Consider the following 20,786-nt stretch of genomic DNA (forward strand, 5'->3'; position numbering starts at 1 on the left):
ATGTAATTCCCAAACTCATGCTAATGGTATTTGGAGATCAGCCTTTGGCAGGTAGTTAGGATTAGAAGAGGTCATGAGAGAGGTGACCTCTGATGGCATCAATGGTTTTGCTGGAAAAGGAAGAAAGACCCAAACTGGTACAGTTGCTCATTCTTGCCATGAGATGCCCTCTTCCATGTTAAGACGCAGCAAGAAGGCCCTCACTAGAGGCTGGCAACATACTCTTGAACTCCCCAGTTTCGAGAACTGTGAGGGGAAAAAACCTTTGTCTTTATACATGACCCAGTCTATGTATTTAGTCATAGCAACAGAAAATGGAGTAAAACAGATATGCATTCTTACTCTTCTCCTGTGTTAATAAAGGGAATACATATGAAGCAACACTGCAGAAAATACCACAGTGGAACAGAAGGAGAAGAGCAAGGTGCTGTTCTGAGGGTCCTCTAAAGATCCCTGTAGGAACTCGGCCCAGCTTCTTCTAGATGGGGTTTACTCATGGACCTGGCATGTTCTAGAGGATCTCTGCCCTCTGCTCTTGGGCACAGCAGATGCTACTAGGGAAAGCCTTTTGCTCTCCCTAGGGTGAGGAGTCCATCACTGAAGAAAGGGAAGCCAATGGGATAGTCTGGTTCTTGGCTACAGAGAGGAAGCTGGAGGGAGAGGGGAAAACCTAGAGCAACCAACTTCCTTCAGCAGGAGAAGTGGAGGCCAGAGGCAGAAAAAAGGAAATTATGGCCTTTAGTTACCACACATCTTACTTCCTATCTTCTCTGTCTCCACTCTAGCAAACAACCTGGGTGGTATAATTTAAAGGAGAGCTCTCTGAAATTTTTTCCCTCAGAGACTAAAATGAGACTGGCAGGACTCTGAAGCAGGAGGCCAGGAACCCTGATCTCAGGGAGTAGCTTGATCCCTTTGCTTTCCAAGGATTGGAGTTTTTATTTAGGGAATGGAGTTGTTATTTAGAAAGGGGGATCCGGAGGAGCCTAAGGTAATTTCAAGGCACAAAGCACTTCAGTGGAAGGGCATTTCCGGGTGTGGTGCCACACTGCACAGGAAGGGTGCAAACAAGAGGAACAGGGAGGTGTATTGGATTGGGGGTCCCCACAGTGGCCATGAAGGACACCAGCAGCTCTAGTATAGCAATGAGGGCTTGGAGCCAGGCAGACCTGGCTGTCCCCTTTAGGAATCGTGTGCCTTTCACAATCTCAGATTTCTCATTTGAGTGATGATACAGGTCTCTTGGAAAGGTTGGAGACAACATATGTGAAGGCCTATGCAGTAGGGGGTGGGTATTTATCATTAACCCACATTTCTTCAACCTGATTCCCTGATCCCAACACTATGAGAAAGTTGTTCCACATCTTTCCTAAGTCAGGGGTCATGGTCCTTTCACTCAAGGATCCCTGCTTGTGACAGTCAGATGAACTAGAGAAGGACGGATCCTGGATGTGGCCATTTGCATCTGCTCCCCCAAACCCTGGGAACAGCCTTTTTCCTGGATTGCTTTACCAAGAACATGTCCCAGGGCCTAGGATTCTGCTTGGCAACAGAAGACATGCTTGTGGGTACTCTGAGAAGTGGTCCCAGAAAGGACTCTGCCACATGCCCTGGACTCACCTTGTCAAACCCTTTGAGTCCTCCATGCAGACTGTTGGGCCCATTGTTAATGGCCAGGTGATACTCCTTCCCATCCAACTTGAATGTTCCTTTGGCAATTCGGTTGGCCACCCTTCCAACCACTGCTCCAAAGTAGGGCTGCTTTTGAAGGTATCCTGAAAGGACAAGGATGACAGTGTTTTTTAAAACTTCAAACAGAAGAGGTGTCTTACACTGCTGCCTGTCACTTTCTTCTTGAGGAAGCCGCAACTACCTACAAGTTGGCCATATCAAAGTCTTCATGAAAGCACAGAAAAATGGTATTTTTTTCACACCTGACATTTCCCTGTTCCAGAAGTAATACATATTCATTACAAAAAGTTTTAAAGAATTTTATACCACACAAAGAAGAAATTTAAATCCTCCTTAATCTTATCACTCGAGAGAACCACTATTAATCTTCTTATATATATTCTTCTGTCTTTCAGTGTAGTGTACATATGCATTTGCTTCTTTTCATAAACTGGGATCTTAGTGGGAATGTTACTTTATAATCTGCTATTTTCTGAGCCAATCAATTTTCTTAATTAAAAACTGGACTTTTATGTAGTCTTTAGAGAAAACTATCTAATTCTTCTTTCTCTTTTCATGTTTTTGTAAAATCATATAATTAGTACATGTAAATATCTTTAATGAGAGTTAAATAATACCCAAGGACATAGAGTAGGATTGCCAGAGGAAATACAGGATGCCTAGTTAAATTTGAATTTCAAATAAAAAATGAATAATTATTTAACAGTATTTAAGTATGTTCATAGTATTAGTGTGGATGAGACAGTATAAGTTGTTTACCTGAAATTTAAATCAGACTTCTGATATTTTCATTTGCTAAATCTGGCAAACTTAATAGTGTAAAACATTTTAAAAGCCTTTCTTCACTTCGCTTACTTCCTAATGTCAATCACTGTTAACAGTTGGGAATGTACAATTTTTTCAAAAATTGAATTAACTACATATAAGCATACATGCAAGAAGACAAACACATGTATATTCTATACAGTTACAATTGAGTTACACACATTGTTCTGTAACTTTTCACTTATAAAATATCTTAAGGTTTCTCCCTATTACTACCTTTTTTTTTTTTTTTTTTTTTTGGTGGTGGTGGGGGTTATAAAAAGCAAAGCACCATTGTTGTAGTTACAACTTTGAACAAGGGCATATTCCAGTAAAAGTACTTAAAGTACTCTTCTTAAAGTTTTTCTCAAAGTTTACTCTTCTTAAAGTTTAAGTTCTTCTGTGGTTTCCCATAGAAGAGATTAAGATTTGAGGACAGTTTGTTTTTGCATTTTCACCAAAATTCCTTTCTGTTCTATTTCTCACTCAGAAGCACTCTGGATTCCATTCTCCTTCCCTGGGGTACTCTGTATCCTCCATGTCTAGTTAGGATTAGCAAAGAATGCAATTCAATCATATGATCTCTTTTTCCTCAGCTGGAGGGGCTCTCAGGATACAGACCCTGAATCAGCCAGTGGCTGGTCACTGTTCCCATTATGCAACTGGCTGGGCACAAGTTAATCATTCTCTTCCAGGTCCTGGTTCCTTCCTCATTAATCCATGGTGCCTCAGAATCTTGTAAATGAACTATTATAACAGCGGACACTTAGTCCTTTCTAAGTCCTAGACACTTTCTCAGGGCTCTACATTTAATTCATTTCATCCTCAGAACATTCCTCTTAAGTAGATACTATTATTGCCCCAGTTTACTGATGTGGAAACTGACGACAGAAAAGTTTAGTAACTTGCTCTAAAACACCAGTTAGCAAAGGAATCAAGACTTGAATCCAAGTAGTCTGGCTCCTAATCCATACTTTCAAGCATTGCCTACCAGTGGTCCCTTCCAGGACCCCCCAACAAAATATCAAAGTGTATAAATGCTCAATTCCTCATATAAGATGGGGTAGCATTTGCATAAAACCTATTCACATCCTCTTTCTTCAGTACTAGGGATCGAGTTACACCCTCAACCCTTTTAATTTTTATTTTGAGACAAGGTCTCACTAATTTGCAGAGGCTGGCCTAGAACTTGCAATTATCTGCCTCAGCCTCCTGAGTATCTTGGATTACAGGTGTGTGCTACTGCACCCAGCTCCCCCCATATAATTTAAATCATCTCTAGGTTATATATAATCCCTAATATAATGCAAATGCCATATAAATAGTTTTTGTACTTTATTATTATTTAGGGAATGACAAGAAAAGAAGGCTAAACATATTTAATACTATTGCAGTTTTCTCCCAAATATTTTTGATCTGTGGTTGAGTTCACTGATGCAAATCCATAGATACAGAGGGCCAACTGTAATTAAGCATCAGGCATCCTGGTTGGCGGATCTAACCACCATCTCTAGGCACTGATGGGGTTCATTGCTCCTTCCCACCTTCTTCCCCCCTTCCACTTTCTGAAGCTGTAGCTTTCAAACCCCTTAACAGTGGTTAAACAAAAAGGAGTCACAAAAGGCAAACAACCTCTTCCTGGTTTTATTTCATCTTCTCTTTAGACAGAAAAGGGGATAATCCCTCTCCTGCCCACCATCAGGGGTCATGGCTGACCCCTCTATAACAAAAGACAGGTTGACAAGAGAAAAGCATATTTGATTATAGTTTCACATGACACAGGAACCTTCAGATTGAAGACTCAGAAATCCAGGGTGAACTAACCATTTATATTCTTAGGAGAGATGAAGCATGGACAGCCATTTAGATATAGAACTGGACAAAAAGGGTATTTTCTGAAAATCATGGCAGACCCTGCAAGGTCTGTCTGCTCAGATTCTTCTTGGCCTGTCTGAACAGCAATCCTTCCTCCCAGCTACAAACCAAGACCCTTTCTAGAACAGGGGTCCTAGGACCTACAATTGAACAAGAGGTCAGAGAATTTTTTTTTTATGGCTGACTCTTAGAGAGAAAGTGTGGGGGGGGGAGGGTTAGAGTAATATTTCTAGCTTTTATCTTGACTTTGGGGAAAAGGGGGTTCTAGTTTTTATGACCTGCCTTGGAGAAGAGTAATCCTAGCTTCTATGGCTTGCCTCAAGAGAAGGCCAGAGGGAAACTTTGCTTTGAGGTTGCTTCTGCAGACATCAATTTGGGATGTCTGAGCCCAATAAAGTTTAAAAATGTAAAGAAAAGCAGATTGTCTAAACAAACAAACAAACATGCAACGACTGGCTGTGGCCATTTTTAGTCCGATCTCAATTTTTTCCACAAGTGTACCCAGAGCCCCCATCCTCCACCAGAGGTATACTAGGCTTTGGAGACAATCTGACAGTAAAGCTCCTGCCACACTGGCTGGCAAGAATTCCCTCAGAAGCCACGACTCCTGGCAACAGTTCATCAGCCCATGGAGATGAAAAGTACCTGCCAGTTCCTTGGTTTAGATTAATAGTTTTTAAGAATTAATCCGTTAGGGCACTAAGGTTGTGGCTCAGCAGTAGGGCGCTCATCTATGCAGGTAGGGGGCCCTGGGTTCTATCCTCAGCACCACATAAAAATAAAGTAAAGGTATTGTGTCCAACTACAACTAAAAAATAAATACTAAAAAAAAAAGAATTGATCCATGAGGACGGAGAAACCACTTATCCAAGTTGTCTCTGAAAAAACCTTAACAGAACACATAGATTTCATACTATTTTCAAATGTAATTAAGCATTTGTATCAAATCAGTCTTATGGAAAAATGAAAATCCCCAAATTCTGAATAAGGAATGACTAAAAAGTTATTTTGCATTGCAGAAAATTCTGTTTTATGTAAAAAGTTCAAAGTTCCTAGGTCAAGCCACGAATACTGATTTAATCAAATCAGCTGCTGAGGTGGGAGAAAGAGGATTGGGAATGTCTGCTCCTTTTTCCTGGGCAAGGCATTGGCCAGAATAAATCAATAAATGCTTAACTATGGTATATGGCCCTTTCCACTCCTGTGACCTCCCAAGATCCCCAACTATGACACCCGCCGCAAAAAGCCAAACCTTCACCAGAGTGCTCTAAAGTCTGAAATAGATTATTCACTACTCTCCCTCAAAACAACCCAGCATGGTGGTGCAAAACCTATAATCCCATCTGCTCAGAAGGCTGAGTCAGGAGTATTGCAAATTCAAGGCCAGTCTGACCAACATAGTAAAACCCATCTCAAAAAAAAGTACATCTATATCCATATCTATATACACATATATATAACATTTAAATATATACATGCATTTAATTATATATGCAAACATTATAATATGTAATATACAATATATTGCATATTATAACATCATTACTATAAATATTATTCATTTATAATATTATAAATATTAGTATAATAATTATATAATAACAATATTATATGTATAATAACCTAATATTGTATAGTATATAATTTAATTATTATATATCCATATATTAAATGTATATGCACATATGCATATGTAGTTAATTAATTTTTTAAAACTCCAAACAAGATTTATTACTTGAATGACTGTCTTTTGCTCAGATGAGAAAAATAACTGTACTTTAATTGACAAGCATTCTAATTATCCCAAACATGTTATATATTTTTAAAAGGCTGTTGGTTGCCCCAGCTGAAATTCCACATAATTTTTTGCAGATTTAACAAAGTGAAATAGAAAGTTCTAAGCGTATGATGGAAGCTATTTGGGGGCAAAGGAAAGAAAGCAGACACATCTCCGGTCAGACACATATCATAGATCATAGTGCACTGAATCATCATAATCCATTTGTTTCAGGGGAGGTACTGCTCTGAAGAGGTTAAAAAAAAAGCTTGCCCAAGATGTTATACAACATTAAGAGACAAAGTGGGGAGTCCTCAATGCTCCCATAAAGGTACTCTTAGGCATTTGAAATATTAAACTGCAGGCTCTAACCTGATTGCTTTTATCCCCACCTCCTCTGCTGAACCCAGGTTTCTAAAAGCATTTTTGTTTGTTTATTTATTTATGAAGTTCTGGGGATCCAGCCCATGGCCTCACATGTGCTGGGCAAGTGCCATAATGACTCATGGCAGCAATAGATGGCTGTTTGGTAGTAACTGGGAGGAAATGAATGAAAGGAATCTCATGGATTTTATGGGTAAGTTGTTTATCCATGTGGCTTACAAGCAAACATTCTCATAACAGGCTTCAAAGGAGTCATAAGGACTGTAGGTGGGACACAGATAAAAAAGATTTTTAAAGAACAGAAATGGTAGGCAAAACTCACAGAAGGCATACTGGTTTTTTTTCCTAGGTCATACCTAAAAGATCGGATAATTTACTCTTTAGAATCCTTCATTTTCCCAGAGAGAAATCGAGCCATTCTGACCTCTGGTTATGGCTGTCATCCAAGCATTTATATAATCTATCTGGGAAACCGGAGAGTGTTCACATCCAACCTGGCAGTTACAAAAGGACTATGTCTCATCAAATTACCCATGCTTTGCTCTCCCTTGTAGCTCAAAACACTTTTGGAACATGATAATGTCAAGACAATACCTTGCTCTGTCAAATCTTATTACTTTAAATTATTTACCTGTATGTTTATATGTACTTACATAATCAGACATTTTAAAAGAATATAAAGAAGGTCCTTTCCTACACCTTAACTATCCAAGGTCCTTTCTTAAGGACAACCACTGTAGCTAATTTTCTTTTAGGGATGCTCTACCACTAAACTAAATTGAAACCCCTTTTTAATTTTTACTTTGAGACAGGGTCTCACTAAATTCCCTAGGCTGTCCATGAACTTGAGATCCTCTTGCCTTAGCCTCTCATGTAGCTGGGATTACAAGAATGCATCACTTCGTTGAGGTTAGTAGTTTCCTAATATGGGTTTTAATAAATTAGAATTAACCAAAATAGTAGCAGAGAGCCATTTCTTACTTTCTGATTGAGGGAATATGCTTCCTATTATGACATATGTGATTATCTTTGGCAATACTGAAAGACAAGGCCTTATAAAAGAAACTTGGGTCCACTTATGGTAACCTTGAAGATGGCTGAACATATCAGAAAGTGTAATTTAATATACTGAGGGTGTTTTCCCTTTATATTGTCTTTTGGAAATAGTTTTATTTCCTTTTAAAATAATTAAATTATCTGAATTATAGCACAGGAATGAAAATGTCCATCTTGGACCAGCACCAAGAAGAATATTTGAAATGCTTTGATTTAAATTGGCATTCTGTGAAGCTGTGGTGCCTTCTGCTGAGAAAATGCCACTGAACATTCTCAACATATGTTGGTACCAGGGAGGGCAATAAAATACCGGCTAGATCACTATAATCTAGGGGAGCTAACGTATTTTCTTCCTTTTAAGAACATTTGAGAACATTTGGGAAGGATTCTTTCACTGAGACTCCCACAAGGTTTACAGTCTCACACAGGATATGTGAATGTCTTTGCACTTCCACACCTATCAAGAAACTGGTGCTTCCTGGGTGTCATGTCATCCGGAAGCTTGTCATCACAGCTCACATTCCATATGAATTCCAAAGATCTTTGTGCTTTTATATTCATGTGACTCTTAGAACTAAAAATTGCAGGAAATAAGAGAGGTGTGCATATGTCTGCAGGGGGTGGACAGTACCTTTCTGAATGGTGATAAGGGATGGTGCCCACATCTTTTTATCCCCAATTTTTTTCCATGGATCAGGAATTCCAGGTTAAATATCCAATTCTCCTTTTGACTCCCCTGAACAATTTTGCATGAGTCAAGTAAACTCTTTGAGTTGCGTGCGGTGGACAAACTGTGATCCCAGCTACCTGGGAGGCTGAGACATGAGGATTTGAAGTTTGAAGCTGACTTGGACAATTTAAGGAGATTCTATCTCAAAATTAAAATAAAAAGGGTCAGAGATATAGCTCAGTGGTATAGCTCTTGCCTAGAATGTGTGAGGCCTAGTACTGAAACAAACAAACAAAAAACAGATGCAATCTTTTGTGGTTCTATCTGCAGCCTATAGCAGAGACAAGTGACTCGGCAAAGTGATTTTAGAGAATCCTCTTTGGTCATTTGCCTGCCCTCTTGCCTTCTAATTCTGAAGATGTGTGGAAGGGAAGTGACGCTGATCTTTCTCACATCCCCGTACCTTCCTGCAGTCAGCCTCCTGTACCAGCCTCCTCACTTAAATTGCTGCTAAAGAAGCATTTTTGTTTGTTTGAGGTTCTGGGGATCTAACACAGGCCTCACATGTGGTGGGCAAGTGCCATAATGACTCATGGCAGCAATAGATGGCTGTTTGGTAGTAAGTGGGGGAAATGAAAGAAAGGAATCTCATGGATTTTATGGGTAAGTTGTTTATCCATGTGGCTTACCAGCAAATATTCTCATAACAGGCTTTGAAAGAAGCCATAAGAACTGTAGGTGGGACACAAGTGAAAAAAAAATTTAAAGATAAGAAATGGTATGCAAAACTCACAAAAGGCATTACTGGTTTTTTCTAGGTCATACCTAAAAGATCATATAAAGAAAACTGTGGGGCTCCAGGGCTGGTGAAGACAAGCAGAGGTGATCAACAGGACCTTCAGCAATATTCTTACAATAAATTTTGTTAAGGAAACTGAGAGTAAAATTTTATGCTAAGTGGAAAACAAAACTCTCAGGAGTTTTCCTGTTGACCCCAAACCATGAGCCAAGTTAAACATCTACATAACCCAATGGATAGAGAGACACACCAAAAGGGAAACCTCAAACCTCTTCTCATGCAGAATTTGTCCACACCCAACAGCCAGCAGAGCTTATTAATTCTCAGTTTCCCTTCGCCAATTTTATTTCAGACCCCATTTTCTGTTTGGTTACACTGCAGTGCCAAGAGAAAGAACCATGTACCCATTCTCTGGCTACAATCCAACTGCAGTTGTAATTATACATTTATGGAGTTATTTGGGTTAAAAACCATCTCCTTAGCTAAATGGCAAGCTCTGTGAAGGGGGTGGGCGTGGGGGCTTGTCTGTGTTGTCGAATGTGTTACCAGAGTTTTAAAATGCATGAATTAACACATGATCCTAATTGCCCATAAACCCCAAAGGGAGGAAGTCCATCTAGTTAGAGGTGGTCTTCTCCCTTTCCGTCAGTACAAGCTTATTGAGCGGCAAGCAGGGTGGGCTGGGCTGGGCATCATAACCAAAACAGTCAAGCTCTCTGCTGAGCCTACACTCAGCTTAAGTTATGGGGCATTTCTGGGACAATCAGTCTTCAAAGAGAATCTGATGAAGAGTCATTAGTAGACGCAAGTCTTTGATTTTCCTCCTTCTGAAAAGAGCAGAACCGGAAGAAGAAGGAGCCACACCCCCTGTTGCCAGCAGTTCAAAGTTTGCTCCAGGATTGCTGGAGTTTGGTCTTACTTTTTGCGTTAACTGAGGCAAAGCCTGAATGGATAACCAGCAGCCAAGAAACCAAGTCCTTTAGCTACTCGACTTGGAATCATTCTGGGTTTTCATTTCCCCCCCCAAGCTCCGGATCGCCACACTGCCCTGTTAGCCAACCCGCGCACTCCCCAGTTAGATCGTCCCAAGATCACTCAGGGACTTTGACCTCAGTCCCTCGCTCACGGGCGGCCGAACGTTCGGGGTCCTGATCATCCCCTCGGCCCGGGATTGGTGGAACCCACCTTCCAACTCGGCAAAGCCAAGAACCACGTCGGAGGCTTTCCCCTGCCTGTCTTTGACCTCCAGAGCGGTGATGGTGCAGCCCCAGGAAATGATGTCCACTTTCAACAGGTCTGATTGTAGCTGGAACTTCTCCACGGTCCCTCCTCCGGAGGGCAGCTCTCCAAACACTGTTCTGGTCACCGAAACCATGGTGAAAGTTCGGGGCGAGCAGCTACTCCCCGCTCTTAAAACTCCAGCAGCCGAGTTGAGGAGCTCACTGCAGGAGGGGGCGGGACTCCGCTCCGCTTCCTTGCCTGGATTTAGCCAGTGACCACTCCTGCCACAAATATCCTCTGGGGCTTTTCCATATCCTTCCTTTGCCTGAGGTGACAGAAAGGCAAGCCAAGCGTTTACTGACCCTGGCTGCACTGCATGTTGGGAATGGTAGTCTTTGGGAGGTGAAATTGCATTTTGGAGCCTGTAGTCTTTCAAAACCCAAATCTTGAGTTCGCTGTGTCCCATCCCCTTCTCCTGCACACTATTTCAGCGAGCAATGATCTGGTCATCATTGTTGATGGCTGATTGTCAGACAAAGTACTGGAAAATGTAGAGAGCAGACTTAGGGACAAAGAGGCAGATCTTGGGGGGGAAATTCCAGTTAACACTTTGATGCAGAACAAAGAGTACAGAGGTAATTTAGAGGGGATAAATCATTGCAGGCTTCTTAGCACAGTGATTGAAGATCTGCCCTTTTTGTAGCACAGGATAAAGCCCTAGACATGGTCCTGATGGAGTCACTGCTGAGGAACCTCCTCAGACTGCTGGCAACCTAGACATGGTCTGGTAGAGGGATTAGGCCCTCCTTTGGAGGTGATCAGAGATAGCTTCAGACTTTCTTTTCTTCAAGGAGGAGCCATGGGTAGATACCCATTTTGTTTCTGAAGTCCAAAGTTCCTTTAGGAAAGGATTAAGGAAACATGTAATTATTGTAGTCCCTATAAAGGTCAAGTACTGTACCTTTGTTGTCTAGTATATTCAGATGGGAGAGGAAAGACACTGAGGTCAGTGAATTCTTTTCTTGCTTTAGTGGGCCTCATAATTAAAGGCAGATTCCTAGCCCCACTCCTGCAATTTCTGATTCTGGGAACCTAGGACAAGATTCAGGAATTCTCATTTTTTCCCAACCCTCCGGTTATGCTAATGCAGATTATCTGGGTCCAGACTTGAAATATTGCTTTAAGGTCTGATAACTAACTCAGATATTTCTGCCAAATTAGGCTCTGATGGCAGAGGACTAAACCCTAAAGGACTGTGAGATGAAATACAGGCATGTCTGTATACATTCTTTGCTAAATGTAGCAACTCCAGAAGAGTGTTGGCCCTGGAAAGGAGGGGGATACTAGGAGCCTAGAGACATGTTTTGTTCAATCCCTCTGCATACCTATCCCTTGTGCTTCGCCCTGCATTTGACCTGGTTCCTGGGTGCTTCAGACAGTGTCCAACTACACTGTGGTGAGTGCAGAAATCATCTGTGATCAGGAAATCAGGGGAACTGGGATGAGGTTCCTGTAATCAGATGCTAATAAAACATAATAACTATCTCACATCCTTTTCTGCCTGTGTATCTTGAAGGAGTATTTAGCATTCTTGCCGCAAAATCTCAATTCTTCATCACTAAACAAGAATTCTAATAGCAAAGGAAAAAAAAGAAAAAAGACTTTTCAACAGGCTTCAGTCAAGCACAATCTATAATAACAAGAAGACCCAAACAAGTCAAATTACAGACCACACCACACTCATACAATAACCGATGGGCGCTCTTGCATGCTGCTTCATCAGAAATTCTCATAAACTCTGCAAGTCTCATCAGCCCACTTACCATTTGTGCCTGACTCATACACAAGCCCTTTTGGTAATGCTGTGTGAGCAAGTATGTCTTACAATCTCTTCTGTGAGCAGGAAGACGGCATTTTTTTCTTGGCCTCCTGTTCTCAATGTTCTGCAAGCTCATGCTGTTACAGAATGAAAGAAATTTGTTTGAGTGGTCAGCTCTGAGCGTCACCAGGGGAGGTCTTGTTGCTTGACTTGAAAGAAAAGGAAACATACCAGGATTTCTTAACTTCATTTTTGTTTCACTTTGAAGTGAACCAAGGTTTGGACCCCACCCCCACCTCCTCATTCTAACTCTTAGCCCCCAGCTCATTCATAGAGATGTTGCTGAAGCCTTAAGCCATTGACAGGCTGCTACACAGAGGAAATTCTCTAAGATTCTATAACAAAAGCCAATATACAGTTTGTCTATAGAGACCTGGAATAGGTTACTGTGCATCTGTTCTCTTTCTCATTCCTCTAAACTCCATGATATTTCAGTTCTCTTCATTGGGCACTTTGTATTCACCATCTGAACTCATTTCTTATCTTTTGTTATCATTTCTTATGTTTTATTGTCATTGTTTACTCAACTATTGGCTTCTTGACTCGATATTTTACATAATTTTTTGTAACCCAAACTCATTGTATTTGGTTTTAGATGAAAATCACTTGTATCAGGAAGCCAGGAATGCCTAGAAGAATCAAGTTCATGGGAGGTATATTTCAATTCAATTTATCAATTTTGGAGCAGCTGCCAGGGAATGTATTGTGGGGGACACGTGAGAAGTGTTTTAGGAAGATGGACTCAGTTTGGCTATATGGCATGTTGTTCATTTGTCAACTATTCTGTGAGTATGTGATGGACATTGTGCTAAGTGCTGGTTATACCTTTATAAGTAAAAACATGATTTTTGCATTCAAATAACTTATAATTTAATGTGATATAATCCTCATCTTTATCCCCACAAATACTTCAGTAAAAATCTTCAGAATTCACTATTAACTAATGCTGGATGAAACAAAGTAGCTCTGGGCCTAGCTTCAGGTTTTGTAATTTCAGGATTGCTCAAAGATGGCAAGTCATATTGGGATTATTTTAGAATTTCCTAGCACCAAGCACAGTGACTGTTACATATTAGATGCTCAATAAATAATTATTAAGACGAGGGGTATAGCTCAATGGTTAGAGTACTTGTTTAGCATGCATAAGGCTCTGGGTTTGATCCTCAGCACTACAAAACTATTGAATGAATATACAATACATTAGTCTGTACAAATAATGTTGTGAAGAATTGGCTGTTGTATCAGAAGACCTGAATTCAAGAGACACCAGCACTTACTGGCTTGGTAATTAGCTCAACCACTCTGAATCTTAGGTCCCTCATCTATAAAATGGGAATAATATCACATGATCAATCCATCCAATTATTTCTAATTGAATAGTAGTAAACTAAAGTGCTAAAAATTTACTGGGCACTTTGTTAAGCACCCCTGACTCAGACACTATTATCTGATACAGAAACTGACACTTAGGTAAAGAAACTTGTTCAAGGTCACATGATTAGTAAGTCAGGAAACCCAGATTTGATCCTAGGTAGCTTGACTTCAGAGATAGGAGCACTAAACCACTTCCTTATCTGCTGTCTGGTATTGTGATCAGGTGAGAACATGGATTCCAAAGCACTTTGCTTATTCTAGTACTTTATAGTAATGTAATTTGTTCATCTTCTAATTGTAAGGTAATTGTAAATTTTAAAAATTCGTGTCTTACCTGGTGCAGTGGCACATATCTGTAATCCCAGCTACTTAAGAAGTTTAGGCAGGAAGTTGGCAAGATCAAGACCAACTATGCAATTTGGAGGGAGGGTATCTCAAAATAAAAAAAATAAGAAGCGCTGGGGATATAACTCAGTGGTAAAGCACCCCTGGGTTCAGTTCTCAGCACTGAAAATAATTTAAAACAAACAAACAAAACACACAGAAAAACAAAGAGGGCTTTACCATTGAGCTACATTTCCAGTCATTTTTATTTTATATTTTGAGATAGACTCTAAGTTGGCCAGGCTGGCCTCCAACTTATGATCCTTCTAAGTTGCTAGAATTACAAGTGTGTGCTACTGCACCAAGCATGGTTTCTTGAATTAGTTCATGTTGGGCTCACGAGGTTATTACATTTACTTACTTAAGAAAAGAAGGGTCCAAGGAGAAGAGTTAGTCCTTAGCACCCACAAGTCCTAGAAACAAGGCACTCATCACCTCTGGACCTACTTCATATTAATTTATTTATTATCATAGGTTACTGTGGTTTGAATGTGCCTCCCAAAAAGCTGTGTTGGAAGATTAATACCGGTAGAACAGTGTTGGGAGGTAGGGCCTAGTGGCAGGTATTTAGGTCCCAAGGGCTCCACCTTCACAAATAGATTCATGCTGATTATAAAAAGGCCTGAGGCTATGGGTTTAATCTTTGTCTCTCTTCTTGCCTTCTCTAGCCCTTCCACTTTCCATCATGCGATGATGCAGCAAAAAGTTCCTAACCAGATGCCAGCCCCTTGTTCTAGAACTCCCCAGCCTCCAGAACATGAGAAGTTAATTTCTATTGCTTAAAAAGTATTCAGTGTATGGTGTTTTGTTATCTCTTCACAAAATGTACTAGGACGCATCTCCTGCCAAAAGAATGGAAGCTCAAAGAGAATGGAAAATGATTCCCCCCTGAAAGCCACTGCTTGAGGTCACATATATCCAGTCATCTGCTCCTAGAAAATAGATCCAATGCCACAATGAATAAGAAAGAGTTTGCTTAAGATTTGTGGGAAAGCAGGAAAGAAGTAAAATCACACAGCACTCAGGAACTTGAAAATATTTTGAAAGGATCTTCTTTTCTCCTAGAGTTCCTCTCCCCAACCAATTGCCTCTTTTGCACAGCTTAATAAATATCCCTTCTAAAAATCATTTCAGAACCTTGCTTTGCATTTGCCATCCAGTAACACAGCAGTTCTGTCCTTAGTTCAAGTGTAATCATATGATCCCTTATGTGTATTTCTTAGGGTCTCAGTTTATCCTACCACCATTATTAATGGATTCTTGCATGTATTCCCAGAAAATTATCATGCCTATACAAAGAGATGTGTTCAGCACACACATAAAACACACATATGTATGTACATACACACCCCTCCAGGACACACAGCAGCATGAAGTACTCTCCAGCCAGTCATAGTGGGTTATGATTTACAGAGGCCCACACTTTCCTAGTTGTCAAATATTTTGAATGTCATGGCCGTGTATAGCCTCTTTGAAAACATAAGCAGCTGAAAGAATTAAAAATAACTATCTGAGATGAGCAAGAGTAATAGCTGGGTAAAGTTAGAAAAAGAGACTATTGTATAATTATTTTAATAGTACTTGTTTTTCAATTAATTTTGACATAAAAATAATTTGGAAAATAACCAAATTTGAATATAACATATGATTGCTGATAAAACAAAATTATATTATACTTAACTCTTCTGTTAACTGTCTTTTGTTACTCCACTACAGAGTTTGGATTTTTTTCTTTTTTCTTTCTTTCTTTACTTTTAAATTATGATGGACCTTTTTGTTTTATTTATTTATTTTTATGTGGTGCTGAGAATTGAATCCAGTGCCTCACACATGCTAGGCAAGTACTCTACCACTGAGCCACAACCCCAGCCTGAGTTTGGATTTTTCTGGTACCATTTTTTGTAGACTAACTTGATCCTTATAATAACTGCAGAGTATTCCATTCAGTAGATGTACCACTATTCATCTTTTATTAATAGACATTCAGGTTGTTACCAGCATTTGGGATTATAAGAAATTTGATCATGGATGCCCAAGTATATATTGTTTTATGTAGTTAGACAGGAATAGAGGTAAAATAGATTCCTACTAGAATTGCTGGATCAAAGGGAGGATCTGGAATTTATTAATTTTAAGTTAAATTTTGTTTGTTTCACCTTTTTTATCTTGACGAATTTCAAACCTATAGAAAATTATAAAAATGAGAAACATACTCTATACATATATTTGCCAATTTTTAAGATTAACTTGAATTCTTTACTCTTGCTCTCTAATTATATTACTATTCTTCTCCTCATCCTCCTTATTCTTTGCCATTTAGAGTAAGTAAAAGAAGTCATAACCCTTCACCCCTAAAATATAATAAGCATCTATTGTCTAAGAACAAGGATATTCTCTTGCCTAATCACAGTGTGATTATAAAATTTTAGAAATCTAATATTAAATATGTAATTATCTAATTAGTGGTATATTCAAGTTTGGTCATTCTCCTCAATAATGTCTTTTATAGTGACTTTTTTTATGTAGCTAAGGATCCAATCCAGATTTGTGCATTACAGTTTACTGAATTGATGTTTTGATCTCCTTTAACTCTAGAACAGCTCCTAGGTGCTCAGTACGTCATATCATTTTTTGCTACCTCATAAACCTTAACCAATTATTTTAGCATCTATTAGAATTCATGAATTTGTTACTGCTATGGCAGAAGGTAAGCTGTTAATATATTCAAAGAATATCATATATGTATGCACATGTATGTGCTATGTGATTTACTTATTTTGGATCTAATTCTTACAATAGCTGTAAAAATGATCTCTATTATCTAAGTGAAAATGTATCCTTCTGAATTTAAATCACTATTCCAGGGTTATTTAGTTCTGTAAAGTATAGAGCTGTGAATTGAACCCATAGCACTATATCATCCTGCCTCTCTGGTAGACATTGAGAGAGATATATATTGGACCCTGTTAGTGCTTTGGAAACAATGTTGATTGACTTTTTCTTAGTTTGAGTCAGTGATGTTGCCTTTGGGATCTTTTTACTCCTATTCTTTGTTATGATAATAGATATTTAATCAATTTTATAAGTGGCTTCTAAACAAGTTCCTCATTCAGTTCTCTCTGATTTGATTATAGCATCTAACTCTTCCTATTTATAGAAATTCCTGAGTGCTGTGTGAAAAGTCCTGTCCTTAGGCATGGATGGATCGAGGCTAAAACTGTATCAGTAGGACTTGGTTTTTCTTGCCCTCTTGGTTTTGTTCTCTGATACATTGGCCTTAATTTCAGAATTGCTCTTTTTACCTAATGATTTCAGCATCCCTAGGTTTATATTATCCTATGTTTGCAATCTCAGCATAAAACAAGCTTTCCACTTCTAATAGTAGCAACAGAAGTTCCCAAATTGAACATCTTTGGGCAGACTTGGGTTAGATGCTTTTCTAAACCAATTACCTGGTGCTTCATAGGATAGAATCAGCTTCTTCCAACAATATGGATTGGGAGTGGGGGGCGGGGAGTGATTCCCTAAGGCAAAGTGTGAATTGCTATTTCCAAAGTGAGAATGGGTGCTGAGAATGAAGAAACAAGTTAACAGTGCCTTTGATATTTGTTAACCAGGGAACCACAAATGATATGGTCTTTTTAAATTCTCATATAACTCTTGCCTAAGAGGTCCCAAGTTGCATACATTTATCACTGCTTAATTTCCAAAAAAAAAAAAAAAAAAAAAGAATGATGGGGCTAAGAATTGTGAACATGTTGGAAGTAAGAAAAAAAACACAAGAAATTATTGTAGAGAAATTAAGCATTAAAAATATTTTGACACATCCATGTCTCATGGAAGAGCTTTCAACATTTTGTCAGTGGTTCGTTTGCAGGTTATTGACACATCCTCACGTTTACTCGTTTCACCTTTGATCTCCTGATTAACGTGGTAGTGATGCAAACTTGTTTGAGCCTTTCTCAATATTTTCAGTTATTCTGCTGTTTTATAAAGGATATGAGCTGCCAAACACATAAAGAAGAACTCTCAGAACCGGTAGGTCAAATCATCTGTTCTCCAAGTACATTTGGATTCTATTTCTTATAATGTAGAATTTTATATTGAGGTATTGGTGAATATAATACTTGGAAGAAAATAATGTTTAAGCAACTAAAAAAAAAAAACAGGTCATTCAAATGTGGAGAATTCACTTGCATAATTTTAACAGCTTGATTCAAGTTAACAATGCCTTTGATATTTGCTAACCACAGGAACCATGAATGATATGGTCTTCTTAATTCTCATATGATACTTTCCCAAGAGGTCCCAAGTAGCATACATTTATCATTGTTTAATTTCCTGGTTTTAAATGGATTATATTTGGCTTCATTTGAGTATCAACCTAGGTACATGTATGACTGCACATACGGTGCGACACTACATTGTGTACAACCAAGAAATGAAAGTTGTGCTGTAATTGTGTACAATGAATCAAAATGCATTCTGCTGTCATATATACCTAATTAAAAATAAATAAAAAATAAACATTCAAAAAGATGTAATAAGCATGATTTTTTTGTCAAATAAGAACTTTGAAAAGTTACTCTTTGATTAGATTTGGCTGCTTGTAATAGAAATCCAAAATAACAGGGGCTAAAGAGAGATGCAATTTGGGGCTGGGGATGTGGCTCAAGCGGTAGCGCGCTCGCCTGGCGTGCGCAAGGTGCTGCGTTCAATCCTCAGCACCACATAAAAGTAAAATAAAGATGTTGTGTCCACTGAAGAAAACTAAAGATAAATAAATATTTTTAAAAACTCTCTCTCTCTCAAAAAAAAAAAAAAAAAAAAAAAAGACAGAGAGAGGTGCAATTTGATTTCTCTCAAAAATAGTCTAGAGGCAGTTAGATCTGGTGAATCCGACCCTACATGCAAGCTCATAAATTACTGTTTCATGGATGCTGGAAGAAGATACAAGACTCCTGAATCTGAAACAAAGGATTTTATTACTCTCTGCATAGTGAGAAATATACTCATCATATTGGTACTATCTCCCCTTGTCCCCCAAAATCCATGTGGAAGGGCTAAGGTGGAACACATAATAGGTTAGCATTACAGTTGTAATCTACCATTTTTATGGTGAGTGGTAAAAAAGCCAGTTCTTTGTCTAGTAAAAGATGTTACCTCATACCTCATGGCTGCTCATTGCAAACATAACCCTGATAAATGGCTGACTAAAGAGTGGTCAAAATTTTTCATTTTTTTGGTATATCCAAAAAGTTGTTCAGGGATATCCAGGACCCTGGCAGATCAGCTCTCTCTGCAGGTGGTCCAAGACTGGTATGGCAGCTCTGCTTAATGTCATCTGGGATGTCATTTAAGTTCCTTCTAACTTGTTGTATAACCATCCATAGAATATAATCTGAAGTACATTTGGTTGACAAAGTGTAACTCCATGTCTACAGTCAGAGCAGCAGAATGGAAAGAGAGGACACAGGGAGAAGGAATGTTGGAGAAAGGGCACGACCCCTCCTTAAGGATATATCCTGAGAGTTCCATACATCATTCCCCCTCATACTTGTTGGCCAGAACTTGTTAAAATGATCATTTTAAACTGCAGAGTAAGGTTGAAAATGTATAATATTTATTTTAGGCATTCTATTAATATAGTATGAAGGAGAATAAGCAGTACTCTGCTACACTCTATCAAAAATTGAGAGTATTTAAATACATGTTTTCTTGGAAACTTGGAGAATTGACATTCCTTCTCTCCTTCATACATAATGAGAACCTGGGACAGATGATGATTCACTTCTGCATGTTGGGCTAGAGACTTGGAGAATCAAAGAGGGAAAGCCTGAAAGAACCTAGATAGAGTCATTATGCCTAGAAGGTGGTAGTACAGTGTGGGAACCACTTTAGTGATGAGCCTGTCAACAGAAAAATCCAAGCCACATGAGATTTGTCCCCAACCTCCACAGAATTGGATACCATGAAGGACATGGAAAACCCAAGGTGGTCCGCCCAGAATTTGGCTGTCTGTGTCTTGGAAGGAGAGATTGAGCCTGAAATGGAGGAAGGGCTTCCAAGGAGTCATCTCTCACCCAGCATAGGTACAGTAAGGAATTTCCTTATCCAGAGTGACTGGGAGCAACCTGGGATACCACCCAAGTATTATGTAGCTCAGGTCTTCAGGGATGAACTTGCAGCTGGCAGGTGCTTTCCACTAGTGCATGGGAGTTCTGTAGTATAGCTTTCTACTCCCAGGGAAACTTTTCCCTGTGAAACAAACTCTGCTCAAAGTAGAAGCACTTGACTGGCTAATCCCACTTGAACTTCTAAGCACATTGAGCCTCAGGTATATCCCTTGATTTGTGCCATCTTCTACCAAGTTAACCACATCTCTCTCCCTGCAGGGAGGTGAGACAATCATTCAATCCACTTCTATAGTCTGGATTTTACGTGTCTCCCAAGTGTTCATGTGGTAAAGGTTTGGTCCCCAGTGAGGTACTATTGGGAGACAGTGGAACTTTTAAGAGGTGGGGCCTAGTGGGAGGTCTTCGGGTCACTGAGGGTACACCCTTGAAGGGATATGGGGGGGGGCTTGCTCCTTCCTCTTCCTCTGTTTTGCTTTCTGGTCATAAAGTGAGCAGTTTTGCGCCACCATGCACTTCAGCCATGATGTACTTCCCTGCCACAGACCCAAAAGCAACAGTATAGTTTTGAAATCTCCAAAACTATGAGCCAAAATAAAACTTTTCTCTTTATAAGTTAATTATCTCAAGTATTTATTATACTGGTAAGAAGCTGACTAATACAACCAGGTTAACTTTGTTCTAAGTGGGATCCAAGCAGTGGGAGTTCCTACTAAGATACACCACATATAAAAACA

At 39.3% G+C, this 20,786-nt stretch overlaps 1 protein-coding gene across 1 annotated transcript in view; it reads right to left on the reverse strand.

Moving 5' to 3' along the window:
• The window catches only part of LOC143380514 (galactose mutarotase), a 52,363-nt gene extending 41,753 nt beyond the window's left edge, over positions 1 to 10,610 (reverse strand). Inside the window, exons 1-2 of the mRNA XM_076833604.1 lie at positions 10,243 to 10,610; positions 1,621 to 1,775 (exon numbers count right to left, since the gene is read on the reverse strand). Coding sequence (XP_076689719.1) covers positions 1,621 to 1,775; positions 10,243 to 10,432 — 345 coding nt within the window. The 5' untranslated portion in view covers positions 10,433 to 10,610. The remainder of the gene's footprint in view (positions 1 to 1,620; positions 1,776 to 10,242) is intronic.
• Between the last annotated feature and the right edge of the window lie 10,176 nt (positions 10,611 to 20,786).

Source organism: Callospermophilus lateralis, chromosome 14 (assembly GCF_048772815.1).
Source record: "Callospermophilus lateralis isolate mCalLat2 chromosome 14, mCalLat2.hap1, whole genome shotgun sequence".
NCBI lineage: Eukaryota > Metazoa > Chordata > Mammalia > Rodentia > Sciuridae > Callospermophilus > Callospermophilus lateralis.